This window comes from Rhinoraja longicauda, chromosome 28 (genome assembly GCF_053455715.1).
Source record: "Rhinoraja longicauda isolate Sanriku21f chromosome 28, sRhiLon1.1, whole genome shotgun sequence".
Lineage (NCBI taxonomy): Eukaryota > Metazoa > Chordata > Chondrichthyes > Rajiformes > Arhynchobatidae > Rhinoraja > Rhinoraja longicauda.
Genome location: NC_135980.1, coordinates 30,875,414 through 30,901,295, shown reverse-complemented (window position 1 = coordinate 30,901,295; position 25,882 = coordinate 30,875,414). Strand labels below are relative to the sequence as shown.

Below are 25,882 nucleotides of genomic sequence, written 5' to 3'. Positions count from 1 at the left end.
TAAAACGTGTATTTTTTGCTATGCAATGTCTCCTTCATTTCTATTCATTATTTCCGCACTGTAATTTTCATGAATTCTCCAACATTTAGTGGCTTCAACACTTATAAGTTAGACACAAGCATGGAAACGGGCCCTTCAGCCCAACTTGCCCATGCTGACCAAAATGCCCCAAGTGCACTCGTCCCATCTGCCCATGCACGGCCCATAACCCACTAAACCTATCATATCGGAGGTATTTATTCACAAAATGCTGGAGTAACTCAGCAGGTCAGGCAGCATCTCAGGAGAGAAGGAATGGGTGACGTTTCGGGTCGAGACCCTTCTTCAGACTGATGTCCGGGGGGGGGGGCAAAGGAAGGATATAGGTGGAGACAGGAAGATAGAGGGAGAACTGGGAAGGGGGAGGGGAAGAGAGGGACAGAGGAACTATCTAAACCTATCCTATCCATGTACCTGTTCAAACGTCCCTTAAATGTTATGATAGTCCCTGCCTCAACTACCTCCTCCAGCAGCTCATCTCATACACCCATCACTCTTTGTGTAAAAAAAGTGACCCCTCAGGTTGTTGATCAATCTTTCCCCCTCCCTCACCTAGTTACTCCAGCATATGGTGTCCATTTTAGGGATATTCAGTCTGCCTACCACTAATTGGGATATTGATCCATATCACAACACGCTTCACGTTATCATGCAAAGCTAGTTTATACAGTTTATGTTACAACTGGAACAGATACTCTAAGCCAACAGCAGGCATTGAGGATCAGCTGCCAGTAGGTTATACTTTACCCAGAGCAAGGGAGCAGCTTGTCGGGTGTGACTCGGGTCGGATTCTAATGTTTGGAATGCAGTGGGAATGGTGTTCAGAATGGCATTTTGATGAGATCAGAATACCTTAGCTACTGAAGTTTGTTATTGAGTGTCAGCTACACAGAAAACAAAAGAGTTTAAAGGTGTAGGAAAGAACTACAGATGCTGGTTGAAATCGAAGGTAGACACAAAATGCTGGAGTAACTCAGCGGGTCAGGCAGCATCTCTGGAGAGAAGGAATGGGTGACGTTTCTTCAGTTTGATGTCAGGGGAGGGGGCAGTCCTGCCCGAAACGTCACCCATCCCTTCTCTCCCGAGATGTTGCCTGACCCGCTGAGTTACTCCAGCATTTTGAGTCTAAAGTTTAACGGTGGTTGGCCTGAACTGCAAATTATTCTTTGCTCACAATAGTTACCCAACTCAAGGACTGTTCCACCAATTCGTTTTTATTTCAGATTTCCAGCATGTTGAGAATGTTGTTTTCATTAACAATATGGAAACTCACGCCATCCATTATTTTACTAAATTAATGCATTTATGCCACAGTAACGTTACTGCAATGAAAGGCGTTAATGGGCACCAGAGAAAGCGTTGCGTTAGAAAATTGCTTCAGGTCTTTTATAGGACCAGGTGCTTGCACTTCCATTAACTAAACGTCTGATGTTAAAAGCACATTCCTTTGGAAGAGTTCAGTAGCACACCCATGCAGGAAAGGCAACGTGTATGAATCAGTGTGACATTGACCCAAACACTGAGCGGAGCAGCTCACAAGCCACTGAGCATTAATATTAGAGGCCAAGCTGCAGCTGTGGAGAAAGCTGCAGATGTGCAGCAAAACACTGCCTTAGCCTGAGCACAGCGATCCCTGCTGCAGGACAGATCAATGCACACACAACCTGGTACACCGAGAACCTAAATCTTAGGCCCACGTGCATTTTCCAAACAAATCCCATGCAATGATGATCAGGTGCAAAAACCCCGGACTGATTGTGGACGAAAGAACTGCAGATGCTGGTTTAAACCGAAAATAGACACAGAAAAACTGGAGTAACCGGCAGCATCTCTGGAGAGAAGGAATGGGTGATGTTTCGGGTCAAAACCCTTCTCCCGACCTATCCCTTCTCTCCAGAGTCCTGCTGAGTTACTCCAGCTTTTTGTGTCTAATTCTGGACTGATTCATGCACTCTCCCTTAATCTAGGAGCAATGATCTTAAATAAACCATCAGAACCAACCCCAAAGGTCTCAGCACAGAACAACAAATTGGTATTGGCCAACAGATGAACATCTAGAACATCTAGACACACAATGCTGGAGTAACTCAGCGGGTCAGGCAGCATCTCGGGAGAGAGGGAATGGGTGACGTTTCGGGTCGAGACCTTTCTTCAGACTGATGTCAGGGGAGGGGGCGGGACGCCCCGAAACGTCACCCATTCCTTCTCTCCCGAGATGCTGCCTGACCCGCTGAGTTACTCCAGCATTGTGTGTCTACCCTCGATTTTAACCAGCATCTGCAGTTTTTATCCTAAACCTCTAGAGAAGGTCAGCAACACCTCAGCTAATCTTCACGTTCATGCAAAAATGTGCAATCGTTACTGTGTGGGTTTTACCTAGTTATATCCCTGAAAAAACACTCCAGGCATGGCAATTATGGCTAGCGTAATGGCAGTTTTCAAGGCACAAAGGCGTGTATTTCTAAGTGAGGCAGCCTGGGATTCTCAACAATACACGTGGTCAGCAAGACATTGCAACGAGCCCAATCCGTTCATTGCTTACTGATCACGCATGCACGTCCCTGCAAGAGACAATGGATGGCATGCAGAAACAAGCAAGTCTAGACCGATTTTCCATCCCCTTACGAAGAGATACAAAAGACTGCCCTGGTGCTTTCGAGGAAGAGCTGTACAGAATGTAGTAAACTGCATGTGGTATGCATGGAGCAACGTTGGAAAACAACAGCCAAACGTCCCGATGGCAGGTTGTCACAGGATGAAAAGGTACCTTTAACTAACAATGCACAACAGCTTGCAGACCAAGGTCCAGGCCGACTGTTTCATTGTTTCTAAGACTTATTCCCTCCCCTTCCATAATCCTTGAAACATTATCCGTTCAACACACTGGTCCGCTGAATACAAATATCCCTTAGTGATTTTTGTTTTAATTGGTTAAAATTATTAAACTTATGCTCTTGCCATTATTAAAATAAGTCCAATGAGTTTCTTCTTAAATAAAATATCTGAGCAGATGTGATGAGACATCTAGTTTAGCTGGTGACATGGAGGAAGTTATGTGCAAAATCTTCTTGGTGAGAAACAGTGCCGTCCTGCATGAGTGGAAGGGCAGCTGACCGGACAGCCCCAGGTTAGCTTGCTTCTCCCTTGCACCCTGCCACGATGTGATGCTGCAGATCTCAACTCCAGCTGACAGGGTGCAGGGTGGGAGTGGCTGTGTGAAGTCATCTTCAACATGCAAATGCAGACTGGTGAGGCACAACAAAGCAGGCAGTGGCAACACGGAACCCATGGATGCCACAAGTGTTTCAGCTGGCTAATGGTGACACTGGTTCTTAAATGTATATGGGCTGCTCTTGTCCAGTTAGTAATCGATATGTTGCAGCTGGCATCGTCTTTATGTGGATCTAGAAAAGAAACGGTTGTCACGGTATAAATATTCCCAAATGTCTCGCCTTCTCAGAAACATAAGGCTCAGCTTCAGGCAATAATAAACCATGAAGCAGACAACACAGGTTTAATCCCATCCACATTAATGCTGGTCTGAGCAGCAAGTAAATATTCCGGCCACGAACTGGTGTTAAATTATCACCCTTGCAGCTCTTTATCGTCACTCTCCTTGCCAATACCGACCTTTCAATCAACATCAGGGGACGCACGGTGGCGCAGCGGTAGAGTTGTTGCCTCGCAGCGCCGGAGACCCGGGTTCCATCCTGACTACGGGTGCTGTCTGTACAGAGTTTGTACATAGGTTTAAGGTGAAGGGGAAAAGATTTAATAGGAATCTGAGGGGTAACGTTTTCACACAAAGGGCGGTGGGTGTGTGGAACAAGCTGCCAGAGGAGGTGGTTGAGGCTGGGACTATCCCAACGTTTAAGAAACAGTTAGACAGGTACATGGATAGGACAGGTTTGGAGGGATATGGACCAAACGCAGGCAGGTGGGACGAGTGTAGCTGGGACATGTTGGCCGGTGTGGGCAAGTTGGGCCGAAGAGCCTGTTTCTACACTGTATCACTCTGTGACTCTATCGGTGAACTGGAAACCTCTCATTAAATAGAGATGAGAAAGAAATCTCCAAACAAATAAACGGCAGCTAATGTTGTCCTTACCTCACCAGTGGCATTTGACAGTCTCTGCACAATCTTTTCATGTGGGGTTGCAACAACACTCTGTCCGTTTATTTCAATGATTCTGTGTCCAACTCGAATTCCACCCCGTTCTGCAATGCCACCTCTCATGAGGCTGTAGATCTAGGTATAATAACATTTAACTGCATTAAAACGGGATCTGCAGGATGCCAAATGGTTACTGCTTTTCCATTAGGACAATTTTAGTGATACTAATAAACAGTAAAGTACAGTCATTATTTCTATAGAACATCTTCGACAATGAAATTGCAGAGAATTATGGACACAGTGAAGACCATCACACAAACCAACCTCCCTTCCATTGACTCCATCCACACCTCACGCTGCCTCGGCAAGGCCAGCAGCATAATCACGGACCAGTCTCACCCCGGTCACTCCCTCTTCTCCCCTCTCCCATCAGGCAAGAGGTACAGAAGTGTGAAAACGCACACCTCCAGATTCAGGGACAGTTTCAGGCAACTGAACCATCCTATCTAAAACAAGAGTGCCACCCTGACCTGCCATCTACCTCATTGGAGACACTCGGACCATCTTTAATCATACTTCACTGGAATTTATCTTGCACTAAATGTTATTCCCTTTATCATACATCTGTACACTGTGGACAGCTCGATTGTTATCAATGTATAGTCTTTCCGCTGACTGGTTAGCATGCAACAAAAAGCTTTTCACTGTACCTCAGTACAGGTGACAATAAACTAAACTGAACAATGGGTGTAGTAAAATAACTGCAGATGCTGGTACAAATCGAAGGTATCACAAAATGCTGGAGTAACTCAGCGGGTCAGGCAGCATCTAAGCGAGAGGGAATGGGTGACGTTTCGGTTCCAGACCCTGAAGAAGGGGTAACCTTTTCACACAAAGGGCGATGGGTGGATGGAACAAGCTGCCAGAGGAGGTAGTCGAGGCCGGGACTATCCCATAGTTCATTGTCACAAGTACCGAGATACAGTGAAAAGTTTTTGTTGCGTGTTAACCAGTCAGTGGAAAGACAATACATGATTACAATCGAGCCGTCCACAGTGTACAGATACATAAGGGAATAACGTTTAGTGCAAGATAAAGCCAATAAAGTCCGATCAAAGTTAGCTAGTAGTTCAGCATTGCTCTCTTCATGCGGTAAGGTGGTTCAGTTGCCTGATAACAGCCGGGAAGAAACTGTACCAGAATTTAGAGGTGTGCGTTTTCACATTTCTGTACCTATTGCCTGATGGGAGAGGGGAGAAGAGGGAGTGGCCAGGGTGAGACTGGTCCTTGATTATGCTGCTGGCCTTGCCGAGGCAGCGTGAGGTGTAGATGGAGGCGATGGAAGAGAGGTTGGTTTGTGTGATGGTCTGGGCTGCGTCCACAATTCACTGCAATTTCATGTAGTCTTTTCGTGGCTGGATAGCACGCAACAAAAAAGATTTTCCCTGTTACTCGGTCCAAGTGGCAATAATAAACTATTATTCTCAACAATTCTCAAACTTAAAATTTGAGAAAGGTTACTAGTTCATATTTAGTTATCAAGATAACAAAAATAAAGAAAAATATCCCTAGAAAGACAATTTACAAAATCAGAATTTAGTTTATCCTGGTATGGATTTGATGTGGCAACCTCTGACATCAGCTGACTGCTGGAAAATCTGCATTTGTATCTGTGTGTGAAATGAAAATCTTATTCTTATAAAGAAAAAGGGAGGCTCTGGGAGAGAAGAAATTCCCATTGGGTGGGTCAGTTAAAATTACTTTGGTATCTTAGAAACATAGAAAATAAGTGCAGGAGTAGGCCATTCGGCCCTTCAAGCCAGCACCGCCATTCAATATGATCATTACTGATCATCCAAAATCAGTATACACGGCTTGTATACACTGGAATTTAGAAGGATGAGAGGGGATCTTATCGAAACGTATAAGATTATTAAGGGGTTGGACACGCTAGAGGCAGGAAACATGTTCCCAATGTTGGGGGAGTCCAGAACAAGGGGCCACAGTTTAAGAATAAGAAGTAGGCCATTTAGAACTGAGATGAGGAAAAACTTTTTCAGTCATAGAGTTGTGAATCTGTGGAATTCTCTGCCTCAGAAGGCAGTGGAGGCCAATTCTCTGAATGCTTGCTAGAGAGAGCTAGATAGAGCTCTTAAGGATAGCGGAGTCAGGGGGTTTGGGGAGAAGGCAGGAACGGGGTACTGATTGAGAATGATCAGCCACGATCACATTGAATGGCGGTGCGTACAGGCTCGAAGGGCCGAATGGCCTCCTCCTGCACCTATTGTCTATCGTCTAGTACCCCGTTCCTGCTTTCTCCCCATATCCCTTGATTCCGTTAGCCCTAAGAGCTAAATCTAACTCCCTCTTGAAAACAAAAATCTTGTTTAAAAACGATTGATGCCATGGTTTGTACTTACAATGCCATCCTGAACACTAAATCCCAGCTGAAGCTTCAGGTCTGGTCGTTTGATGATGGCCGTGGTGACCGGAGGACAGCGCACAATATTGAGCTTCACTTCACACTGATATTTCATGTCCTTAAAAACCAATACATTAACATGTGAGATAAGAATGCTTACGATCAACAGAAAGACCCACCAGAAAAAATCATCTGTGGCACACTTGGCAGTGGTAGCAATTCTGCAAATTAGCAGAAATTGCACTGAATAATTGGAACCTTACTGTAGATCAAGGTTCACATGTCAACGACATGACCTGTTCTCCTATAACAGCTACTTACCATTTATCAGTCACTTATTTTTCCCTGAGTACAGGCCCCAGGGTTCCGATGTAGTGAAGTGTTCAGAGTGCAAATGCAACTACCTGGCAAAATATTGATATAACACGTAGGCCGAGCAAGGGCAAGATGCAGTTAAACAAGGGCCTTTAACCCAACCACGCAGATACTGCTGGGAGCCGAGTTCACAAAGGATGCCTACAGCCTGCAGGGGCCAGCACATCCACCCACCACTCTGCCAATGCTTCTCCATACATACAGGGCGGCACAGCGGTAGAGTTGCTGCCTTATAGCGCCAGAGACCCGGGTTCCATCCTGACTACGGGCGCTGTCTGTACGGAGTTTGTACGTTCTCTCCGTGACCTGCGTTAGTTTTCTCCAGGATCTCCGGTTTCCTCCCGCACTCCAAAGGCGTGCAGGATTGTAGGTTAATCGGCTTGGTATAAATGTGAAATTGTCCCTAGTGTGTGTAGAGGATAGTGTTAATGTGCGGGGATCGCTGGTCGGCGCGGACTCGGTGGGCTGAAGGGTCTGTTTCCGCGCTGTACCTCTGAACTAAACAAAACATACAGGCACAAGTCAGAGAAAACGGGGAATTTGAGGACTTGGTAGCCATTTTACAAATGCAAGGCTTGGTGGATAGCGTTTTATGTCAGGATGATGTCGAACTCTGAAGGCCATTTGGTGATGATGTCCACGTGTCTCAGCGTGTGGGGCAATTGTTGATTTGGGAGCTACAGACAAAGAAACACCAACAACTTGCTGCAGCACGACCTGCAGATGTTATCCCTGCAATAAATATTTCATGTGATGGATGTGGCACTAACACGGCAGGCTGCTTTATCCGAGATGGTGACAAACATATTGAGTGTCGTTGGAGTCTTACTCTCATCCCTTGTGAATATTATACTACCCTCTAGTGGGGAGATGCCAAAAATATCCTGACCAGCTCAATTTAGTTTAATTCAGCTTGGTCCGCATTGGCCAAACTGGTCTCCCGGTGGCCGAGCACTTCAACTCCCCCTCCCACTTCCAGTCTGGCCTTTCTGTCATGGGCCTCCTCCAGTGCCATAGTGAGGCCCACCGGAAATTGGAGGAACAGCACCTCATATTTCGCCTGGGCAGCTTGCAGCCCAATGGTATGAACATCGACTTCTCCAACTTTAGATAGTTCCTCTGTCCCTCTCTTCCCCTCCTCCTTCCCAGATCTCCCTCTATCTTCCTGTCTCCACCTATATCCTTCCTTTGTCCCGCCCCCCTGACATCAGTCTGAAGAAGGGTCTCGACCCGAAACGTCACCCATTCCTTCTCTCCCGAGATGCTGCCTGACCTGCTGAGTTACTCCAGCATTGTGTGAATAAATAGCTCAATTTAGTTTGTGGAAACAGATTGCCACGGTAATGAGCCTCCCTGTGAAAATGAATCCTCTTCATGTATCTCATCACCTCATACATAAAAACATAGAAAATAGGTGCAGGAGGAGGCCATTTGGCCCTTCGAGCCAGCACCGCCAATCATTGTGATCATGGCTGATCATCCACAATCAGTAACCAGTGCCTGCCTTCTCCCCATATCCCTTGATTCCGCTAGCCCCTAGAGCTCTATCTTTTAAATTCATCCAGTGAATTGGATGAATTTAAATGTCATTTGCATGTAAAGAGCCTGAGAAAACCACAAGTGGATGTAGTGGTTTACTGGAAATAATCAATCTGAAGCAATGCCCCACCTTACACTGACAGTTCCAGTCTTAAACTTACACTTCTTATAAAATATCATTGATGGAAAATCAAACTTCCTGCCCAATTTCTCTGCTGCCCCATCCACTCTTCCCCCCTGCAGAGTGCACTGCTTAATGCAAAACGTTCACACAAACTTCCCCTTTTCTTCTCTGGTTATTCAAACACAAAGAGCACCAAACAAGCCCAATCCTCTCTTTGCCCAGTGGCAGTGGATCAGGAATGTGCAAAGTAGGTCACTACATGCAGATTAAGAGCAGGAAACCTGATACACTGTGCATAACTAGTCAAGGGGCATAATAAAATGTTCCACCGACATCATATTTATATTACAAACTAGACCAAGTGGATCCGTTGGGCCCAAACCTCTCCTGCATTGGTGCAGCATGCTCTCCTCCCCCCCACCCCCCTCCCCACTTCCCCCCCTCCCCACTCCCCCCCCTCCCCCTCCCTTCCCCCCTTCCCTCCCACTCCATCCCCCTCAACCCCCCCTTATCCTCCCTTCTGCCCCCCTCCCTAGGAGACAGATTTAAACTTTAAAATGTGAATAACATTAAAAATATAACACCAATTTCAATGAAACTTCTTCCATTAGCACCAAAGGGACAACGGTGAGTAAGGTGGGCCTAAAACTGTCGCGCTATCGTGTACCATTTTGGCTGTAGTTCCGGAACAAACAAACAAACAAACAAGAGTTTTAGTATATAGATAGATGTAGGTCAGTTGTTTCTTTGGTTGACAGCAGATCAACAAAGTTGGAATTGGTGCCTTCTCTTTAGTTCTCTGTAATTATTCCTCTCTCAGGGTTATTCAATGTCACCTCTGATTCCCACCTATACTGAGGGGGGATTTGGGATTATGGGAGGATTCTGCCGACTGGTCAACACACAACAAAAAGCTTTTCACTGTACCTCGGTACACGTAACAAAAAACGAAACTGACAAAGCTGACAAACTGATTAACAGCAGCCAATTATTGACTGGGTAAATGTAGGTTAATTGACTGGGTAAATGTAAAAAATTGTCCCTAGTGGGTGTAGGATAGTGTTAATGTGCGGGGATCGCTGGGCGGCACGGACTTGGTGGGCTGAAAAGGCCTGTTTCCGCGCTGTATATATATGATATGATATGATATGATATGATTAACCTACTAACATATCGGTGGGAAATGACAGGAAACTAAAATTCCTGGTGGAAATGTACACAGTTGTGGGGAGAAGATGCAAACACCACAGTAAAAGCAGCCCAGGCCAGGATCAACTCCGTCACTGGCTCTGTGAGGAGTCGCTCTATGAAAAATGTCAGAGGCTGCTGTGACGTATTAGTGCACTGAACCTGAAATCCCCTTGGCAAAGTTAGATACTTAACTTGGTAAAGTTAGATACTTAACTTGGTAAAGTTAGATACTTACCTTGGCTGGGTTAGATACTTAACTTGGCAAAGTTAGATACTTAACTTGGTAGTTAGATACTTAACTTGGTAAAGTTAGATACTTAACTTGGTAAAGTTAGATACTTACCTTGGCTGGGTTAGATACTTAACTTGGCAAAGTTAGATACTTAACTTGGTAAAGTTAGATACTTAACTTGGTAAAGTTAGATACTTAACTTGGCAAAGTTAGATACTTAACTTGGTAAAGTTAGATACTTAACTTGGTAAAGTTAGATACTTAACTTGGTAAAGTTAGATACTTACCTTGGCTGGGTTAGATACTTAACTTGGTAAAGTTAGATACTTAACTTGGTAAAGTTAGATACTTAGGCTGAAGTAGATGCCTGAGAGTTTGCTACTTGTTGTGACTCGTCATCTATACCAGAGAAGAAATCTACCAACTAACATCCAGATGCTCTGGTGAATGTCCAGATTATATAAGGAACCAATTACATGCATTGAAGTTATTATTACAGTACATTAAACCATTTAATGGATTAACAAAAACAAAAGCCAAAGCAATGCACAGGAATGGCAGTGCGGCTGGGATTGAGTACCTTGATTATGCCCTGGCAGGTAGCGAGGGGCAGGCCAACTAAACTGGTGCCGTTCACAGAGATGATCTGATCGCCGATGTTCAGCTCTCCCGAGCGCTCTGCGGGCCCGCAGTGCATGAGGTTGGCTACCACCACAGTGGGCAGGAGAGACCCCCAGCCCGACTCGACGATCACAAGGCCAAGGATCTCACCTTTCCCCTTGTCAATACGGACCTGTGCACACAAGAGCAGTGTATCAGTTTCTTGATTAGTGCGGGTGTCAGAGGTGATGGGGAGAAGGCAGGAGAATGGGGTTAGGAGGGAGATAGATCAGCCATGATTGAATGGTGTAGTAGACTTGATGGGCCGAATGGCCTAATTCTGCTCCAATCCTTTATAACGAAATTATGCTCTGTGAAAATAGACTAAATTATGTAACGCTAAGGATTATAACAAAGTAAAGAATTCACAAAGGCTAAAAGGAATAACTGATCCCAATTTCCACCAGCAGTCTCGACCCTGCCTGTTCTATCAGTTTCCCTCGACCTCTCACAGGGAGACGCTGTTGCAATCCCTGAAGTACTGCAGCCCTCAGGCAGTATCACACATCTTCACTTTCATCCCTCTCTCTAACATCTTTTACTGCTTTTCTCTCTCCAAGATCTCCTTATTCATTTTTAAATCCCCACGTTTATGAGCTGTTGGCAAAAGTGGGATGAACCCTGACAACTAGGGCAGCACGGTGGCGCAGCAGTAGAGTTGTTGCCTTACAGCACCAGAGACCCAGGTTCAAATCCTGACTCTGCCTGCTGGCTCCTTGCAAATCTTTCACTGCGTATGTTACATACAACACAGTGAACTTTAGTGTTCTTGGAAGAAAGTACTGAGAATTGATATCGTTTGTTTTGCAAGGACAGCATAGTGGCTCAGCTGGTAGAGATGTTGCCTCACAATCAAGACACCCAGGTTAGATCCTGACCTCAGGTGACGTTTATGTGGAGTTTGCACGCTCTCTCTGTGACTGCGTGGGTTTCCTCAGGGTGTTCCAGTTTCTTCCCAACTCTCTATGTCTCTATGTAGGTTTATTGGTTATTTGGCCTCCACTGGGGAAGGCATGGATGAGAAAGTGAGAAAACATGGAACTACCGTGAACAATGGTCGGTGTGGACACAGTGGGCCGAAGGGCTCATTTCCATGCTGCATGTCCAGACTAAACTAAATTTCCTGGTCTGCTTTACTTAAAAACACTACTCTACTGTGCTGCAAAACCAATTAGTCTCTGGGTGGCTCTCAAGTCCTTGTTGAGATAGGCCTTTATAAAGAGAGATCCAAGCATCCAGAATTATACATTGGGAGGATGAAGGTGGAATGAATGGTGGTGTAATAATTGAGACATTAAACAACTCTGTTGCTTTTGCCTTCACTGTTGCTGTCATAATAAATGGACCTAAAATCATGGGAGATGAGAGTTTATGAACATAATTTAAAATGATTTAAGATATTTTCTGGGATGAAGACATTATTTTATAAGTAATTGATCAATTTCCCTCCTGGGATAAATCAAGTTCTGTTGTACGGTGTGGGTTCGTATCGTAAAGGCAGTCTGTCACTTAGAAGAAGGAAAGATCAACTTATTGAAACATTTTTAGGTAAACGACATTCAGTCTGAAGAAGGGTCTCGACCTGAAACGTCACCCATTCATTCCTTCTCTCCTGAGCTGCTGCCTGACCTGCTGAGTTACTTCAGCATTTTGTGAATAAATACCTTCGATTTGTACCAGCAGCTGCAGTTATTTTCTTATACTAACTTATTGAAACGTTAGATGCATAAAGGGACTGGCAGGGAGAGATGGTTGAAATCAAAGGTGTCGCGGTTATTCTATGTTCTTAAATTTTGCCATCCGGCATTGTGTCCCGGGGAGCCTCGCGCGGGGTGGGAGGGTCCCGGGGAGCCGGGCGCGGTTGGAGGGTCCCGGGGAGCCGGGCGCGGTGGGAGGGTCCCGGGGAGCGAACGACGGCCGAAGACTGGAACGCGCCCCGGTAGGCCTGACCCGCCCCACAGGCCTTCCAGGGGACTGCGGAGAAGCCTGTCTGGGCCGAAAGAGCCTCAGCGGTGGCGGCAGTGGGAGATTCGGTGGCAACGTGGGCCCTGGTGGCAACGGGAGCCTCGCGGTCGATGAGTGTGAGGGCTGGACAATGGGGATCCAGTGTGGGTGGAGGGGACCGCTGTGAGGGACAGTGAGAGAGCGAAGGGGGACCCTGTCTGAGGGGGTGGGGGCACTCCAGTTTTAGAATCCTCTGCCCAGGGGATAAGTCTGTGTTTGTTTGTTTGTTTATTTGTTCCAATGAAGGCGCTGTACACACAGCAGCCAGCCAACAGTCGCTTGTCTTTTTCTTTTTCATTTCACTTTCAATGTCAAGTTTTCGTGTACCTTGCTGTGTGTTGTGTCTGTCGGCAGACCAATCTCCCTCCGGGGATGAATAAAGTTTTATCGTATCGTATCCATCCTAACTCTGCCAATCATTTCTGCATCCTTCATTATTTTCAAACATCACCTTCGGCTTGTGACTTGTAAATCACGCTCGAGGTTGTCACCATAGGCACTCACCTCTTTAGAGTTCTCAGATTTGGAGAAGTGAACAAGGTCCCCGTTGTAGAACTCAGTGTCGAGTAAATCATTGTACTGTGTGGGACTCAGGTCTGCAGGGTTGATACCATTGGCATTCAAAAACTGCTGGTATGCCACAGTAAAAGCTTGCCCTATAGCCTGTGCGATGAGAGTAGCCTGCAAGCAAAGGCAATATGAAAGGGAAAAAACTAATCAATGGATTGAATTGATAATTCAATCACACCATGGGTTCTTTATACATTCTCAGGGTACAGTGGAGCAGTGATGAACTCTTAACAATGCCCTACAGATACAGATTTCAAACAATTAACAAACAGCCAGAGGAAAATCACGTCACAACGGCAAAAAGTATCACCAGTGAACAGGGCCAACAATTAGCCATTGTTAAGTCAACACGAGCAGACATTTTATAAGCACAGACAGAAATCCCTGCAGTCCAGAGATTATTGCTTGGAAACTTACACTTAATGAAAGAACGATGCAAGGTACTCACATCTTCAGACTCAAAGACATGGCAGATCATCTTGTACTCCCGTTTCCCAGCCGCACAGCTCCCAGTCTCTTGGTCGGGAGGTTTACGTGGCAGTCGCCGCCGAGCCATGAACACGATTGTCGTGCCGATGTCTGCAATGTATGAGATGGTCTGCAGAGGGTGGTCCATCAGGGCTTCCTACAGCACGGAGGAATTGAATGAGAAACTCCACTCACTTTATCAGGCGGAGCAGCGGTAGAGTTGCTGCCTTACAGCGAATGCAGCGCCGGAGATTCGGGTTCTATCCCGACTACGGGTGTTGTCGGTACGGAGTTTGTACGTTCTCCCCGTGACCTGTATGGGGTTTCTCCGAGATCTCCGGTTTCCCCCCACACTCCAAAGGTGTACAGGTTTGTAAGTTAATTGACTTGGTACAAATGTAAATTGTCCCTAGTGGGTGTAGGATAGTGTTGATCCACAATAGTGGGGATCGCTGGTCGGCGCCGACCCGATGGGCCGAAGGGCCTGTTTCTGCACTGTATCTCTAAACTAAACTAAACTACAATAGTTAAATTGGCAAAATGGCCTTGTGTTAACACTTGACACCATGTTACTCAGATAAATGATGGTAGGACACTAAGCAATGGCTTCAGGCATACACACTGACATGTCTAAGCTGTGAAATATAGATACACAGTGAATCTCATCCTCACACATATCTGAGCACTTTACAGCCATTGATTTGTCTGACATTTGAGCATCATCAACTACCTGCAAATACCAACACACTGCAGGGGGCCATCGTTATAGCACAGCGCCTGCCATCTCCCCACAGATGCTGGAGTTACTCCAGCATTTTGTGTCTAGAATAGCACAGCAGCTCAGCCCCCACTGGGATGTCAATGAGTCCTCATCCCCTTACCACATGAACCCTGACGTTAATCTCCACGATAACCATCGACCGCCTTTCCAGACCCTTGGTGGCACCTGGAAACCCTTTTGAACTGTGTAACACGGCACAAATCTTGATCCCATTGGCACTACTCTTGCCAGAGAGCTGGCAGTTGGAATAAATAACTCAAGTTTACACATTATCGCAAGATTGTGTGAATGTTGACACAAAATGGTGGAGTAACTCAGCGGGACAGGCAGCATCTCTGGAGAGAAGGGATGGGTGAAGAAGGTTCTCGACCCAAAGCTTCACCCATTCCATCTCTCCAGAGATGCTGTCTGTCCCGCTGAGTCTACCTTCGGCTTAAACCAGCATCAGCAGTTTTCTTTCCCACACATTGTGTGAATGTTGTTGACTTGGAGATAAAGTCTTTTGATTGTGGTGTTAAACTGAGGTCCCATACTTTCTCAGTGAGTCTATTTTAGTAAAGTGGAGGTTTTAGTGCTCTGCCCAATATTTATGTGTCAATACAGATTAAGTGGTCAATATTTTGGCAGTTTACGAACCATTGTTATAAAAAAAATTATAAATAAAAATAATAACTTTAAACTGGTTTCAGTAGATTTTTTCTCTATAGTTTGAGCACCAAACAATGGAGAGAAACAAAAAAGTATTTTGTGCAGAAAAGTTCGGATTCATTCCTCAGAGTTCAGATGACCCATTACCTGTGTTTCTGCGTTCAACACTTTAATGCGTTGTGTCGATATAAACAGATCTACTCCAGTCATTGGTTGCGACTCTCCTTCTGGTGCCTAATAAATGGAATCACAAAGTAGTCACTGAACCTGCATTTCCAATGACACAGACACACATAGGGTTGCCAACTTCCTCACTCCCAAATAAGGGACAAAGGGTGAGGTCACCGCCCCGCGCCCTACGTGACCTCACCCAGCCAGCGGCCACGTGCTCCCACTCCACCAATGGCGGGCGCTGGCTGGGTGAGGACACCGGGGCCATTCAATTCTTCCAGCCATTCAAGCACAAACCCACACAACAAATATAAAAAAACAATAAATATAACTAATAATAAACTAACTTCAGGTCTTTTATCCCCCAGCCTCGATGGAGAATACTCACAACCCAAGTGTGAATTCACAAGGGGGGGTTTGGAAAAGTAAGAAATGCTGTTCAGATTGTTTGGGTTCAGGTTTTACTTGGTTTGAAGTTTGGCTTTAGAAGGATGAGAGGGGAACCTCATTGAAATGTATCGAATAGTGAAAGGCCTCGGATAGAGTGGATGTTTCCACTAGTGGGAAAGTCTAGGACCAGAGGCCAGCTTTAGAATTAAAGGATGTTCCTTTAGAAGGCAGATGATGGTGGTGAATCTGTGGAATTCATTGCCACAGACGGCTGTGGAGACCAAGTCAGTGGATATTTTACGGCAGAGTTAGATAGTTTCTTGATTAGTGCAAATGTCCGGGGTTATGGGGAGAAGGCAGGATAATGGGGTTAGGAGGGAGAGATAGATCAGCAATGATTGAATGGCGGAGTAGACCTGATGGGCTGAATGGCCTAATTCTGCTCCTTTCAGTTATGAGCTTCAGAGTACCATGAGCAGCTTTGATCGTCACACCAAAAGGAGGACACATCGCCTCGGTAACTAAGCTGCGTAGATTCACCAACAATTCCTGGGATGAGGGGGTGCCCTATGAGCAAAGACTGAGGCAGATGCTCAGAAGCTGCTTCCTCTAGCCAAGTCTAGGAAAAGAGCCTCATGGAGCCATTTAGATTAGTTTATTGGTTTAGTTTAGTTTATTATTATCGCGTGTACCGAGGTACAGTGAAAAGCTTTTGTTTGTGTGCTATCCGGTCAAAAAAAAGACTGTACATGATTACAACCAGATCCCACTCCGGCTTGCATTCTGCAGGCTGTTACATGAGTGTTTACTGGCCCAGGATATCAAACATTGATGGCAATACCAGTCACAGCTGCAGGAGGCAGTGCAGTGCCATGTCGGGAGAGCGGGCCGCTGGAGGCCCTGCAGCAGCCTGGGGCCCATCAATGTCACAGCCGCTTCACTAGATTTTGAAAATATTCCCAGCTAAAGAATAGTGTGCGTTAATGTAGAAACTTCACATAAGCACCTTTATTCTCCCCACCGCTTCCTGTGCTTGAGACATTCGCACATTGGTCGATGGGTTTTTGTCGGAGAATAGCTGGGTCGATCCAAGGTAACTCGCGGCAAATATGATTCCATCCAGCAGATCCTCAGACTCGCACGGTCCCATCACTACATACAGACCCAAACAGAATGAGTCAGTCCAGGGTTAAAATCATCTTCATCCATCCCATCACCAAGCATTCCAAAGACACTGAGCACAAGAATCGATGGGTAATTCCCAGGATATTCTTCCCATGAAAGTCCAGTGAACGACCCTATTTTGTCTCTTGTCGGCAATGAGCCGGGACAACAATCCTGACATTTGCACGTTTCCCCAGCACCATGTATTCAAGAGAGCGTTTTGGATTTAGCTCTGAGGGCTAACAGAATCAAGGGTACTGATTTTGGATGATCAGCCATGATCATATTGAACGGTGGTGCTGGCTCAAAGGGCCGAATAGCCTACTCCTGCACCTATTTTCTATGTTTCTATGTTTATCATTCTGTTTAGCATCATCATCACCATTCTCTATCTCTACACAACCCCAAACACTAACACCCCCAGCATATTAAACTTATTTACTAGCTCCAACAGCAACCAATACATATCAACAAGTTTATCATTGGCAAAGGAGATGGTAACTTGTATTTGTATGGCATAGGAAAATAACTGCAGATGCTGGTACAAATCAAAGGTATCACAAAATGCCGGAGTAACTCAGCAGGTCAGGCAGCATCTCTGGAGAGAAGGAATGTGTGATGTTTCAGGTCTCGCACCGAAACATCACCCATTCCTTCTCTCCAGAGATGCTGCCTGAGCTGCTAAGTTACTCCAGCATTTTGTGATATCTTGTATTTGTATGGCCCAATTTTGTAGGAGGCATTGCATATAGAATTGCACATCAATTCAAACTGCATACACAGAACAAACTGAACACTAAACACACACAGGTAGACACAATATGCTGAATGAGTCCTCATACCCGTACCACATGGACCGTGACGTTAATCTCCACGATAACCATCGACCGCCTTTCCAGACCCTTGGTAGCATCTGGAAAACCTTTTGAACGATGTAACTCGGCACAACTCTTGATCCCATTGGCACAACTCTTGCCAGAGATCTGGCAGTTGGAATAAATAACTCAAGCTTACACATAACTACAAGCTTGTGTGAATGTTGATACATAATGCTGGAGTAACTCAGCGGGACAGGCATCATCTCTGGAGAGAAGGAATGGGTGACGTTTCGGGTCGAGAACCTTCTTCAAACTGTCTGAAGGGTCTCGACACGAAACGTCACCCATTCCTTCTCTCCCGAGATGCTGCCTGACCCGCTGAGTTACTCCAACATTTTGTGTCTACCTGCGATTTAAACCAGCATCTGCAGTTTTTATGCCTACTAAACGTGCAAGTTAGCTGTTTGCATTTAAATAACATTGGTCGAGGTGTGTTATACATCATTGTCTGGTCATTGGACCTCAGTCTGAAAATTAGCTGCTGTGTTTGCAACTTTAGTAAAGTGACTACACTTAAAAAATAAAGGACTTCACAGGGTTGGACCTGAAAGAAGCTAGACACAAATGCTAATCTCTTTTTTTAATGTTTTGGCTGAGTGAACAGTAATGTTAGGCACATACTTAAACATACCCAAGTGAGGCCAATGTACGTACCTTCCTTAAATGCAGGGAAAGAAAATGTCTTCTTCGTCTGAAATAAAAAGAAAACTTTTACGATACGATACAATACAATACAATAGAACTTTATTCACCCCTGGAGGGAAATTGGTCTGCCGACAGTCACAACACACAAGGCACACAAAAACTTGAAAACAGCGCCTAAACCAGAATGAACGAACAAACAAACAAACACAGGCTTAGCCCCTGGGCAGAAGATTCTAAAACTAAAGTGCCCCCCTCTCCCCCAGGCCAGGTCCCCATTTGTCTTCCCCACCCCCCACCCCCCAATTACCAAAGATAATTTACAATACTTTGTTCAAGTACAGAAAGACACTTAAATATAAACTTGATGTATGCTTTTCTGCCAAGTTCATTTAAAATGTCGTCTGTTGATAGTTCAACAACCAAGCTTATTACAAAATAGATGCAAAGTGCTGGAGTAACTCAGCAGCATCTCTAGAGATCATGGATAGGTGAAGTTTCAAGCAAGGGCCTTTCTTCCAGATGAATTTATTCACAAAATGAATAAGGGTCTCAACCCGAAACGTCCTCAGTCTGAAGAAGGGTCTCGACCCAAAACGTCACCCATTCCTTCTCTCCCGAGATGCTGCCTGACCTGCTGAGTTACTCCAGCATTTTGTGAATAAATACCTTCGATTTGTACCAGCATCTGCAGTTATTTTCTTATACTTCTTCCAGATGAAAACGGTCCCAGCCCAAAACATCACCTGCCCATGTTCTTCAGAGACGCTGCCCGACCCACTGAGTTACTCCAGCACTGTGCTTTTTTTGTAAACCAGCATCAGCAGTTCCTTATTTCTGCAGCCAACCTATACATATAACCATATAACAATTACAGCACGGAAACAGGCCCTTTCGGCCCTACTAGTCCACGCCGACCACTTTCTCTGACCTAGTCTCATCTACCTGCTCTCAGACCATAACCCTCCAATCCCCTCCCATCCATATACCTATCCAATTTACTCTTAAATAATAAAATCGAGCCTGCCTCCACCACTTCCACCGGAAGCTCATTCCACACAGTCACCACCCTCTGAGTAAAGAAGTTACCCCTCATGTTATCCCTAAACTTTTGTCCCTTAATTCTGAAGTTATGTCCCCTTGTTGGAATCTTCCCCACTCTCAAAGGGAAAAGCCTACCCACGTCAACTCTGTCCGTCCCTCTTAAAATTTAAAAAACCTCTATCAAGTCCCCCCTCAACCTTCTACGCTCCAAAGAATAAAGACCCAACCTGTTCAACCTCTCTCTGTAGCTTAAGTGCTGAAACCCAGGCAACATTCTAGTAAATCTCCTCTGTATGAAGGTGAATTAGCTGGTCTCAAATGGGGAACATAAATTGAACTGTGGGTTCTGGGCTGGCTGTCACTATTTTATTCCCTCACACTTACTGCATGAATCCAGAACATTATCCCACATCACCTGCCCCCTAGAAATACTAAGACCCAACACTTTGGCAAATTATACAGTATGAATTCACCTTGTGAATTAAAAAAAAAAAACAAGGTAGAGTCTAGAACTGCGTGGTGTGCTCAATGCACTGCGTCTAGCAATCCCATATGGGGTTGACCTCAGCCACATGCGGAATGATGGAAGGCAATAACATGTGTAAGAAAATAACTGCAGATGCTGGTACAAATCGAGGGTATTTATTCACAAAATGCTGGAGTAACTCAGCAGGTCAGGCAGCATCTCAGGAGAGAAGGAATGGCTGAAGAAGGGTCTCGACCCGAAACGTCACCCATTCCTTCTCTCCTGAGATGCTGCCTGACCCGCTGAGTTACTCCAGCATTTTGTGAATAAATACCCTCGAAGGCAATAACATTCTCGATTCCTCATGCAGTACGTTCAACAAGGTGCCGGCAGTCCCCAGGTTCGGCAAGAGTACATTAAGCCAATTTCTCCGCAATTCAGAAACATGTCTCCTGTATCTAGGGTTGCCAACTTCTTCACTCCCAAATAAGGGGCAAAGGGTGACGTCACCGGCCCGCACCCCACCTGACCTCCACCCAGCCAGCGGCCACGTGCTCCCGCTCCACCAATGGCGGCCGCCCCGCCCGGCCTGGCTGGGTGAGGTCACGTGGGGCACGGGGCGGTGACGTCACCCTTTGTCCCTTATTTGGGAGCGAGGAAGTTGGCAACCCTACTAATACGGGACAAGGGCGGTCCCGTACGGGACAAACTAATTTAGCCCAAAATATGGGATGTCCCGGCTAATACGGGACAGTTGACAACCCCACCTGTATCACTATCCCGACAATTGGTATAATTCTTTCATTTCATTGAATAATCATACTAACACTATAATTAAGGTGATGGAATATATACTGTATTCATTCAATAATGAATAGCATGCAAGATTTTTATTTTGACGAGTCAGGTCGTTCGTGATCCCAGGAGCCCTTCTATGTTGCTGAGGACTAGCAAAATATCATGATGATATCAATATAAGATGGGGAGAGCTTTACATCAAAAACACTTGTTCATTTCTGTGCTGTAAATATCATTTTAAATAACAATTCAAATCATACCATTGTGCATCTGAACATTTGCACAATTGTCTGCAACGTTTGCACCAAATATCTTTTTGTAGATGCACAAGTGACTGAACAATACAGGTAGATGTTACATTAATACAGAAATACAAACACACACGTCAATAAACTGATGGACCAGTAACTGAAGTCTATCAGATTATCACGTTGGACTTCACCCGCACAGCACAGCAAAAATACACGTTTGAAATATTTGAATGAGGTTGTAGGGTAATTTATTTATGATTTGATAATGGACTAATTTCTCTTCAACATGAATCACCTATCTGGCCTGTAACTTTGCTAAGACAACTAAACTTAAGGCTTTGTTAACCAAAGTTAAAGAACACCTACAATACTCCACAAACTGAATACCAGACTGTACAAACCAATTAAAATGGTACACTCAACTTTGAAATATAACATGAATATAGATTGGGCAGGTGGGTGAAGGGTCTCGACCCAAAACATCACCTATTCCTTTTCTCCAGAGATGCTGCCTGACCTGCTAAGTTAATCCAGCGTTTTGTGTCTATCTTCAGTGTTGACATAGTCACAGAGTGATACAGCGTGGAAACAGGCCCTTCGGCCCAACTTGCCCACACCGGCCAACATGTCCCAGCTACACTAATCCCACCTGCCTGCACTTGGTCCATATCCCTCCAAAGCTGCCCTATCCATGTACCTGTCTAACTGTTTCTTAAATGTTGGGATAGTCCCAGTCTCAACTACCTCATCTGGCAGCTTGTTCCATACACCCACCACCCTTTGTGTGGAAATGTTACCACTTGGATTCCTATGAAATCTTTTCCCCTTCACCTTGAACCTATGTCCTCTGGTCCTCGATTCCCCTACTCTGGGCAAGAGACTCTGTGCATTTACATGATCATTATTTTATACACCTCTGTAAGATCACCCTTCATCCTCCTGCATTCCAAGGAATAGAGACCCAGCCTACTCAACCTCTCCCTATAGTTCACACCCTCTAGTCCTGGCAACATCCTCGTAAATCTTCTCTAAACCCTTTCAAGCTTGACAATATATTTCCTCTAACATGGTGCCCAGAACTGAATACAATATTCTAACTGTGGTCTCACCAACATCTTATACAACTGCAACATGACCTCCCAACTTCTATACTCAATACTCTGACTGAGAAGGCCAATGTGCCAAAAGCCATTTCTACCTGCGATTCGACCCCAGATCCCTCTGCTCTGCAACACTCCCCAGAGGCCAAGCATTCACTGTGTAGGTCCTGCCCGTGTTAGACATCCCAAAATGCAACATCTCACACTTCTCTGTATTACGTTCCATCAACCATTCCTCAGCCCACCTGGCCAATCGACCCAGATCCTGCTGCAATCTTTCACAGCCATCCTCACTATCTGTAAGACCACCCACTTTTGTATCATCAGCAAACTTGCTAATCTTGCCCTGTATATTCTCATCCAAATCATTGATGTAGATGACAAACAGTAACGGGCCCAGCACCGAACCCTGAGGCACCCCACCAATCACAGGCCTCCAGTCCAGTCCGAGAAGCAACCCACCCTCTGCTTCCTTCCATGGAGCCAATTTGCTATCCATTCAGCTATCTCTCCCATGCGATCGAACCTCCCAGAGCAGCCTAACATGCGGAACACGATGTGAAGAAATTTAGAGTTAAGAGAGAAATACAGAGCAAGAAACATCATGAGTAAATCTGCCAAGTTAGTATCATGATGGAGAGATTTGCACGACACATTGAATCTCCTGCACCAGATTTCACATCAGCGTCAGCAACACGACTTGCATTTTACATTTATAATTTAAAAGTTTTCTTTCTTACCTCTCGATTTTGCTCTTGGACAGGGTCTTTTTTATGACAAGCACCATGACTCGACACATCCACGTGCTCAGGATCATCCTCAGGCAAAAAGGTTTTGCTAATACACTCAACCTCTTCTTTCAGTTCCTTCACTGCTAAAGACAAGGCTTCTCCTTCTTTCTTCCAGTCTTCCTTCAGCAACATCTGCTTAAATAAGAGCTTGCCAACTAGAGAAAAATCCTCCATTGCCACATCATCATCGGCAAAGAAATCAGGAGATGGCTGGTCACGGCGCACAGCTTCAGAGGCCCCCTTAACTTGGCCAAAGTCGTTTACAGATGAATCGTCTGGCCATTCTTGGGCAATTGTTTGTGCTGGTGTGAGTTTATCTTGAACATTAGACTCTGCATGGCCATTAAAACCAGAAATTCTTCCTGGACATCTATCTTCAGTCAGTTCGTTCAGATCTTCCATTAGATTTACATTAGAATTCCTCGGTTTTTCACCAGGCAACTCTGAATGTTCATGCCTGATGTCAGTTAAAATATCTTGGTGGTGGATGACAGCGAACTGTTGCCCGTCACTATCGATGGTTAATGAATCCACCCCTTCATCTACTGGTGATCTGAAAGTCCGCTTGCCTTTGTTCTCCAAAATCACTTCATTTTGCTCAAGTTGACGCAGTTGAGCAGAAAGTAATTTAATCTGGCAATGGTCATCATCTTCCTCCGTGTCGCCTTCAACATCGGAGGTCTCCTCCACATTGTCAGTTCCTGAACTGAAGATTTTTACATCATCTTCAATCCAATTGTTATCAGAATCAGCATTTAAGTTGGACAAGTGCACAGCACCTGCCAAAACGTCGACTTCTTCTGTTGTTGTGTTTTTCAAGTCCACATTATCCATGCTTTCCTGTTCACCGTTAACATCTTCATTTACTATAAGTGCACAAGCCTCATCACCATAAAAATCTTCAGCCAGATTCCCTCCGAAAGTATCGTTGGTGCCTGGAACGTTTTCCAGCGAGCCATCATAACCAACCTCAGTCAGAATATTTTCCACACTTATTTGATCATTTTCCAATCCTTGTTCATTCATCTCAACCCCATTTACACACTGCCTTAAACTGACAGCCTCGCTGTCAGGATCCGTGAGGCCTTTCTGTCTGCTCATACTAATCTCCCGTTACCATTATTCATAATACAAGAATAACATGAAGAGGTGTGGGAGGAAACAACTACGAAAAATCCAGAAACGTTCATTTTCACACTACATAAAGATTCAAACATGCTTCTGACAGTGACACCCACAGATGGTACAATGCGGTTAAAGGGGGTGCAGAGCCCTTGCAGCTGTCTGTGGTGAACAGTGCCCGCTATCTAGTGCTGCAAACACCCCGCTGCAAAGTGATGGACCCATCAACTTCCCAGCGCTGCAAAGAGCCTGGTGCTGCCTGTTGCAAATGGCACTGCACTGCCTCGAGCTGCAGAGTCTAGACCCTGAGGTGGCTTGTGGTGAATCTTACCCTCAGCCCAGTGTGGCCCACACGCTGGCCCTGCAGCCAGTCAGTGGTGACCCGGCCCGCTGCCCAGTGTGGCCCAGACCCTGGCCCTGCAGCCAGTCAGTGGTGACCCGGCCCGCTGCCCAGTGTGGCCCACACGCTGGCCCGCTGCCCAGCGCTGTAAAGGCGCTGCAGACCCTGCCTGGAGACAAAGCAAGACCGGCCTGCGGGGAGACGGCGCCGGGGGCTCAGCCTCAGTCGGGGCGGCCGCTGCCGCTGCCGGAGCCGGAGCCCACCATGGCCGGGCTGTAGCCGCCGCGAAGGCCGGGGATCGCGGACCGAGTAACGAGCGCTGGCGCCACGGCTCCTGGACGCCCGTCGCTCCGCACAGCGGACAGACCCTCCTCACACTCGGCCACCGGCGGGTCGGAGATGTCCGTCAGACCAGGCCGCAGGCTCAGCCCCGCCCCTACCCGAGCAACGTCATGACGCACACACGCACTCCCGAACGTCAGCGCGTCCTCCCAGACCCGCCCCCAACACGTCATGACGCACTCCCCAGCGTCAGCGCGTCCTCCAGCGCCGCCCCCCAAGCAACGTCATGACGCACTCCTCAACGTCAGCGCGTCCTCGCAGCCCCGCCCCCTAAGCAACGTCATGACGCATACACGCACTCCCTACACGTCAGCGCGTCCTCCAGCCCCGCCCCCCCAAGCAACGTGATGGCGCACACACACCCAATTTCGTCAGCGCGCCCCCTCAACCACGCCCCACCCTCACAACGTGATGACGAGAGGGCCAGCCTCCATCGCCCAGCTGTGTGGGCGGCCCGCTCTTGGACGCCTGCAGTCCCTGCCGCTGACAGCAGGGGGAGGCATTGCGCCACAGACGATGCTGGTAACAGGAGGTGCTGGGAATGTAAACATCTTTTTATGTTGTTTTAAAGTGATTGACTTTATTCCAAGCTGCCTCCTCCACATAAATACTGGCAACACCTGGGTAGAACGACATGGTCAAACATTGCAACACTGTTCTGACCAGGGTTAGAAAAATAGTCACAATTTATTCAAAGTAAATATTTGCAGTCAAGGTAAGAGGGTGGAGGAGTTACAGACATAATAATAATAATAATAATAATAAATGTTATTGGTCATATGTAGGTTGGCACAGGGTCAACGATACAATGAAATGTATTTAACAAGACAACGAGTCACCTCAGCAGTAATATTCCAAGGATAAATAAGATTTAAAAAATGACATTAGTAAGGTAAAAATACAATATTAAAAATAGGTAAAAAGACAATATTAAAAATAATCAACATATATGATGTGAAATGTGTTTATGCGTTCAGAAGCCTGATGGCCTGATGCTAGAAACTGTTCTTAAGTCTGGTGGTACGCGCAGCCATACTCCTGTATCGTCTGCCTGACGGTAACAAGGAGAACAGCCTGCGTGCTGGGTGGCTGTGGTCCTCGATGATGCTGCGTGCCTTCCGCAGGCACCGCTGGTAGAACATGTCCTGAGTGGCCGGGAGACAGTTGCCAGTGATGTGCTGTGCCATCTTCACCACTCTCTGTAGTGATTTGTGGC

The 25,882-nt window shown here is 46.0% G+C and overlaps 1 protein-coding gene across 1 annotated transcript; it reads right to left on the bottom strand.

Annotated features, from left to right (window-relative positions):
* Positions 1 to 2,224: 2,224 nt before the first annotated feature.
* LOC144607439 (amyloid-beta A4 precursor protein-binding family A member 3-like) lies at positions 2,225 to 24,780 on the bottom strand. The gene is made up of 10 exons (XM_078424297.1): positions 22,812 to 24,780; positions 18,425 to 18,461; positions 16,735 to 16,880; positions 15,315 to 15,401; positions 13,719 to 13,895; positions 13,205 to 13,381; positions 10,617 to 10,829; positions 6,574 to 6,693; positions 4,148 to 4,288; positions 2,225 to 3,443 (listed from the first exon to the last, which is right to left on the bottom strand). The coding sequence occupies exons 1-10, from the start codon at positions 23,961 to 23,963 to the stop codon at positions 3,372 to 3,374; spliced, it is 2,322 nt and encodes a 773-aa protein (XP_078280423.1). The 5' UTR covers positions 23,964 to 24,780; the 3' UTR covers positions 2,225 to 3,371.
* Between the last annotated feature and the right edge of the window lie 1,102 nt (positions 24,781 to 25,882).

Bases quoted from the DNA above. Each gene is read 5' to 3' on its own strand.
- LOC144607439 (XM_078424297.1), bottom strand. From the start codon at position 23,963: ATGAGCAGACAGAAAGGCCTCACGGATCCTGACAGCGAGGCTGTCAGT. The intron at 13,382-13,718 runs GTGAGTACCTTG...CTTTGCTTGCAG, and splicing joins ATGTCTTTGAGTCTGAAGAT to GCTACTCTCATCGCACAGGC. The intron at 4,289-6,573 runs GTAAGTACAAAC...TATTATACCTAG, and splicing joins TTAGTGTTCAGGATGGCATT to ATCTACAGCCTCATGAGAGG.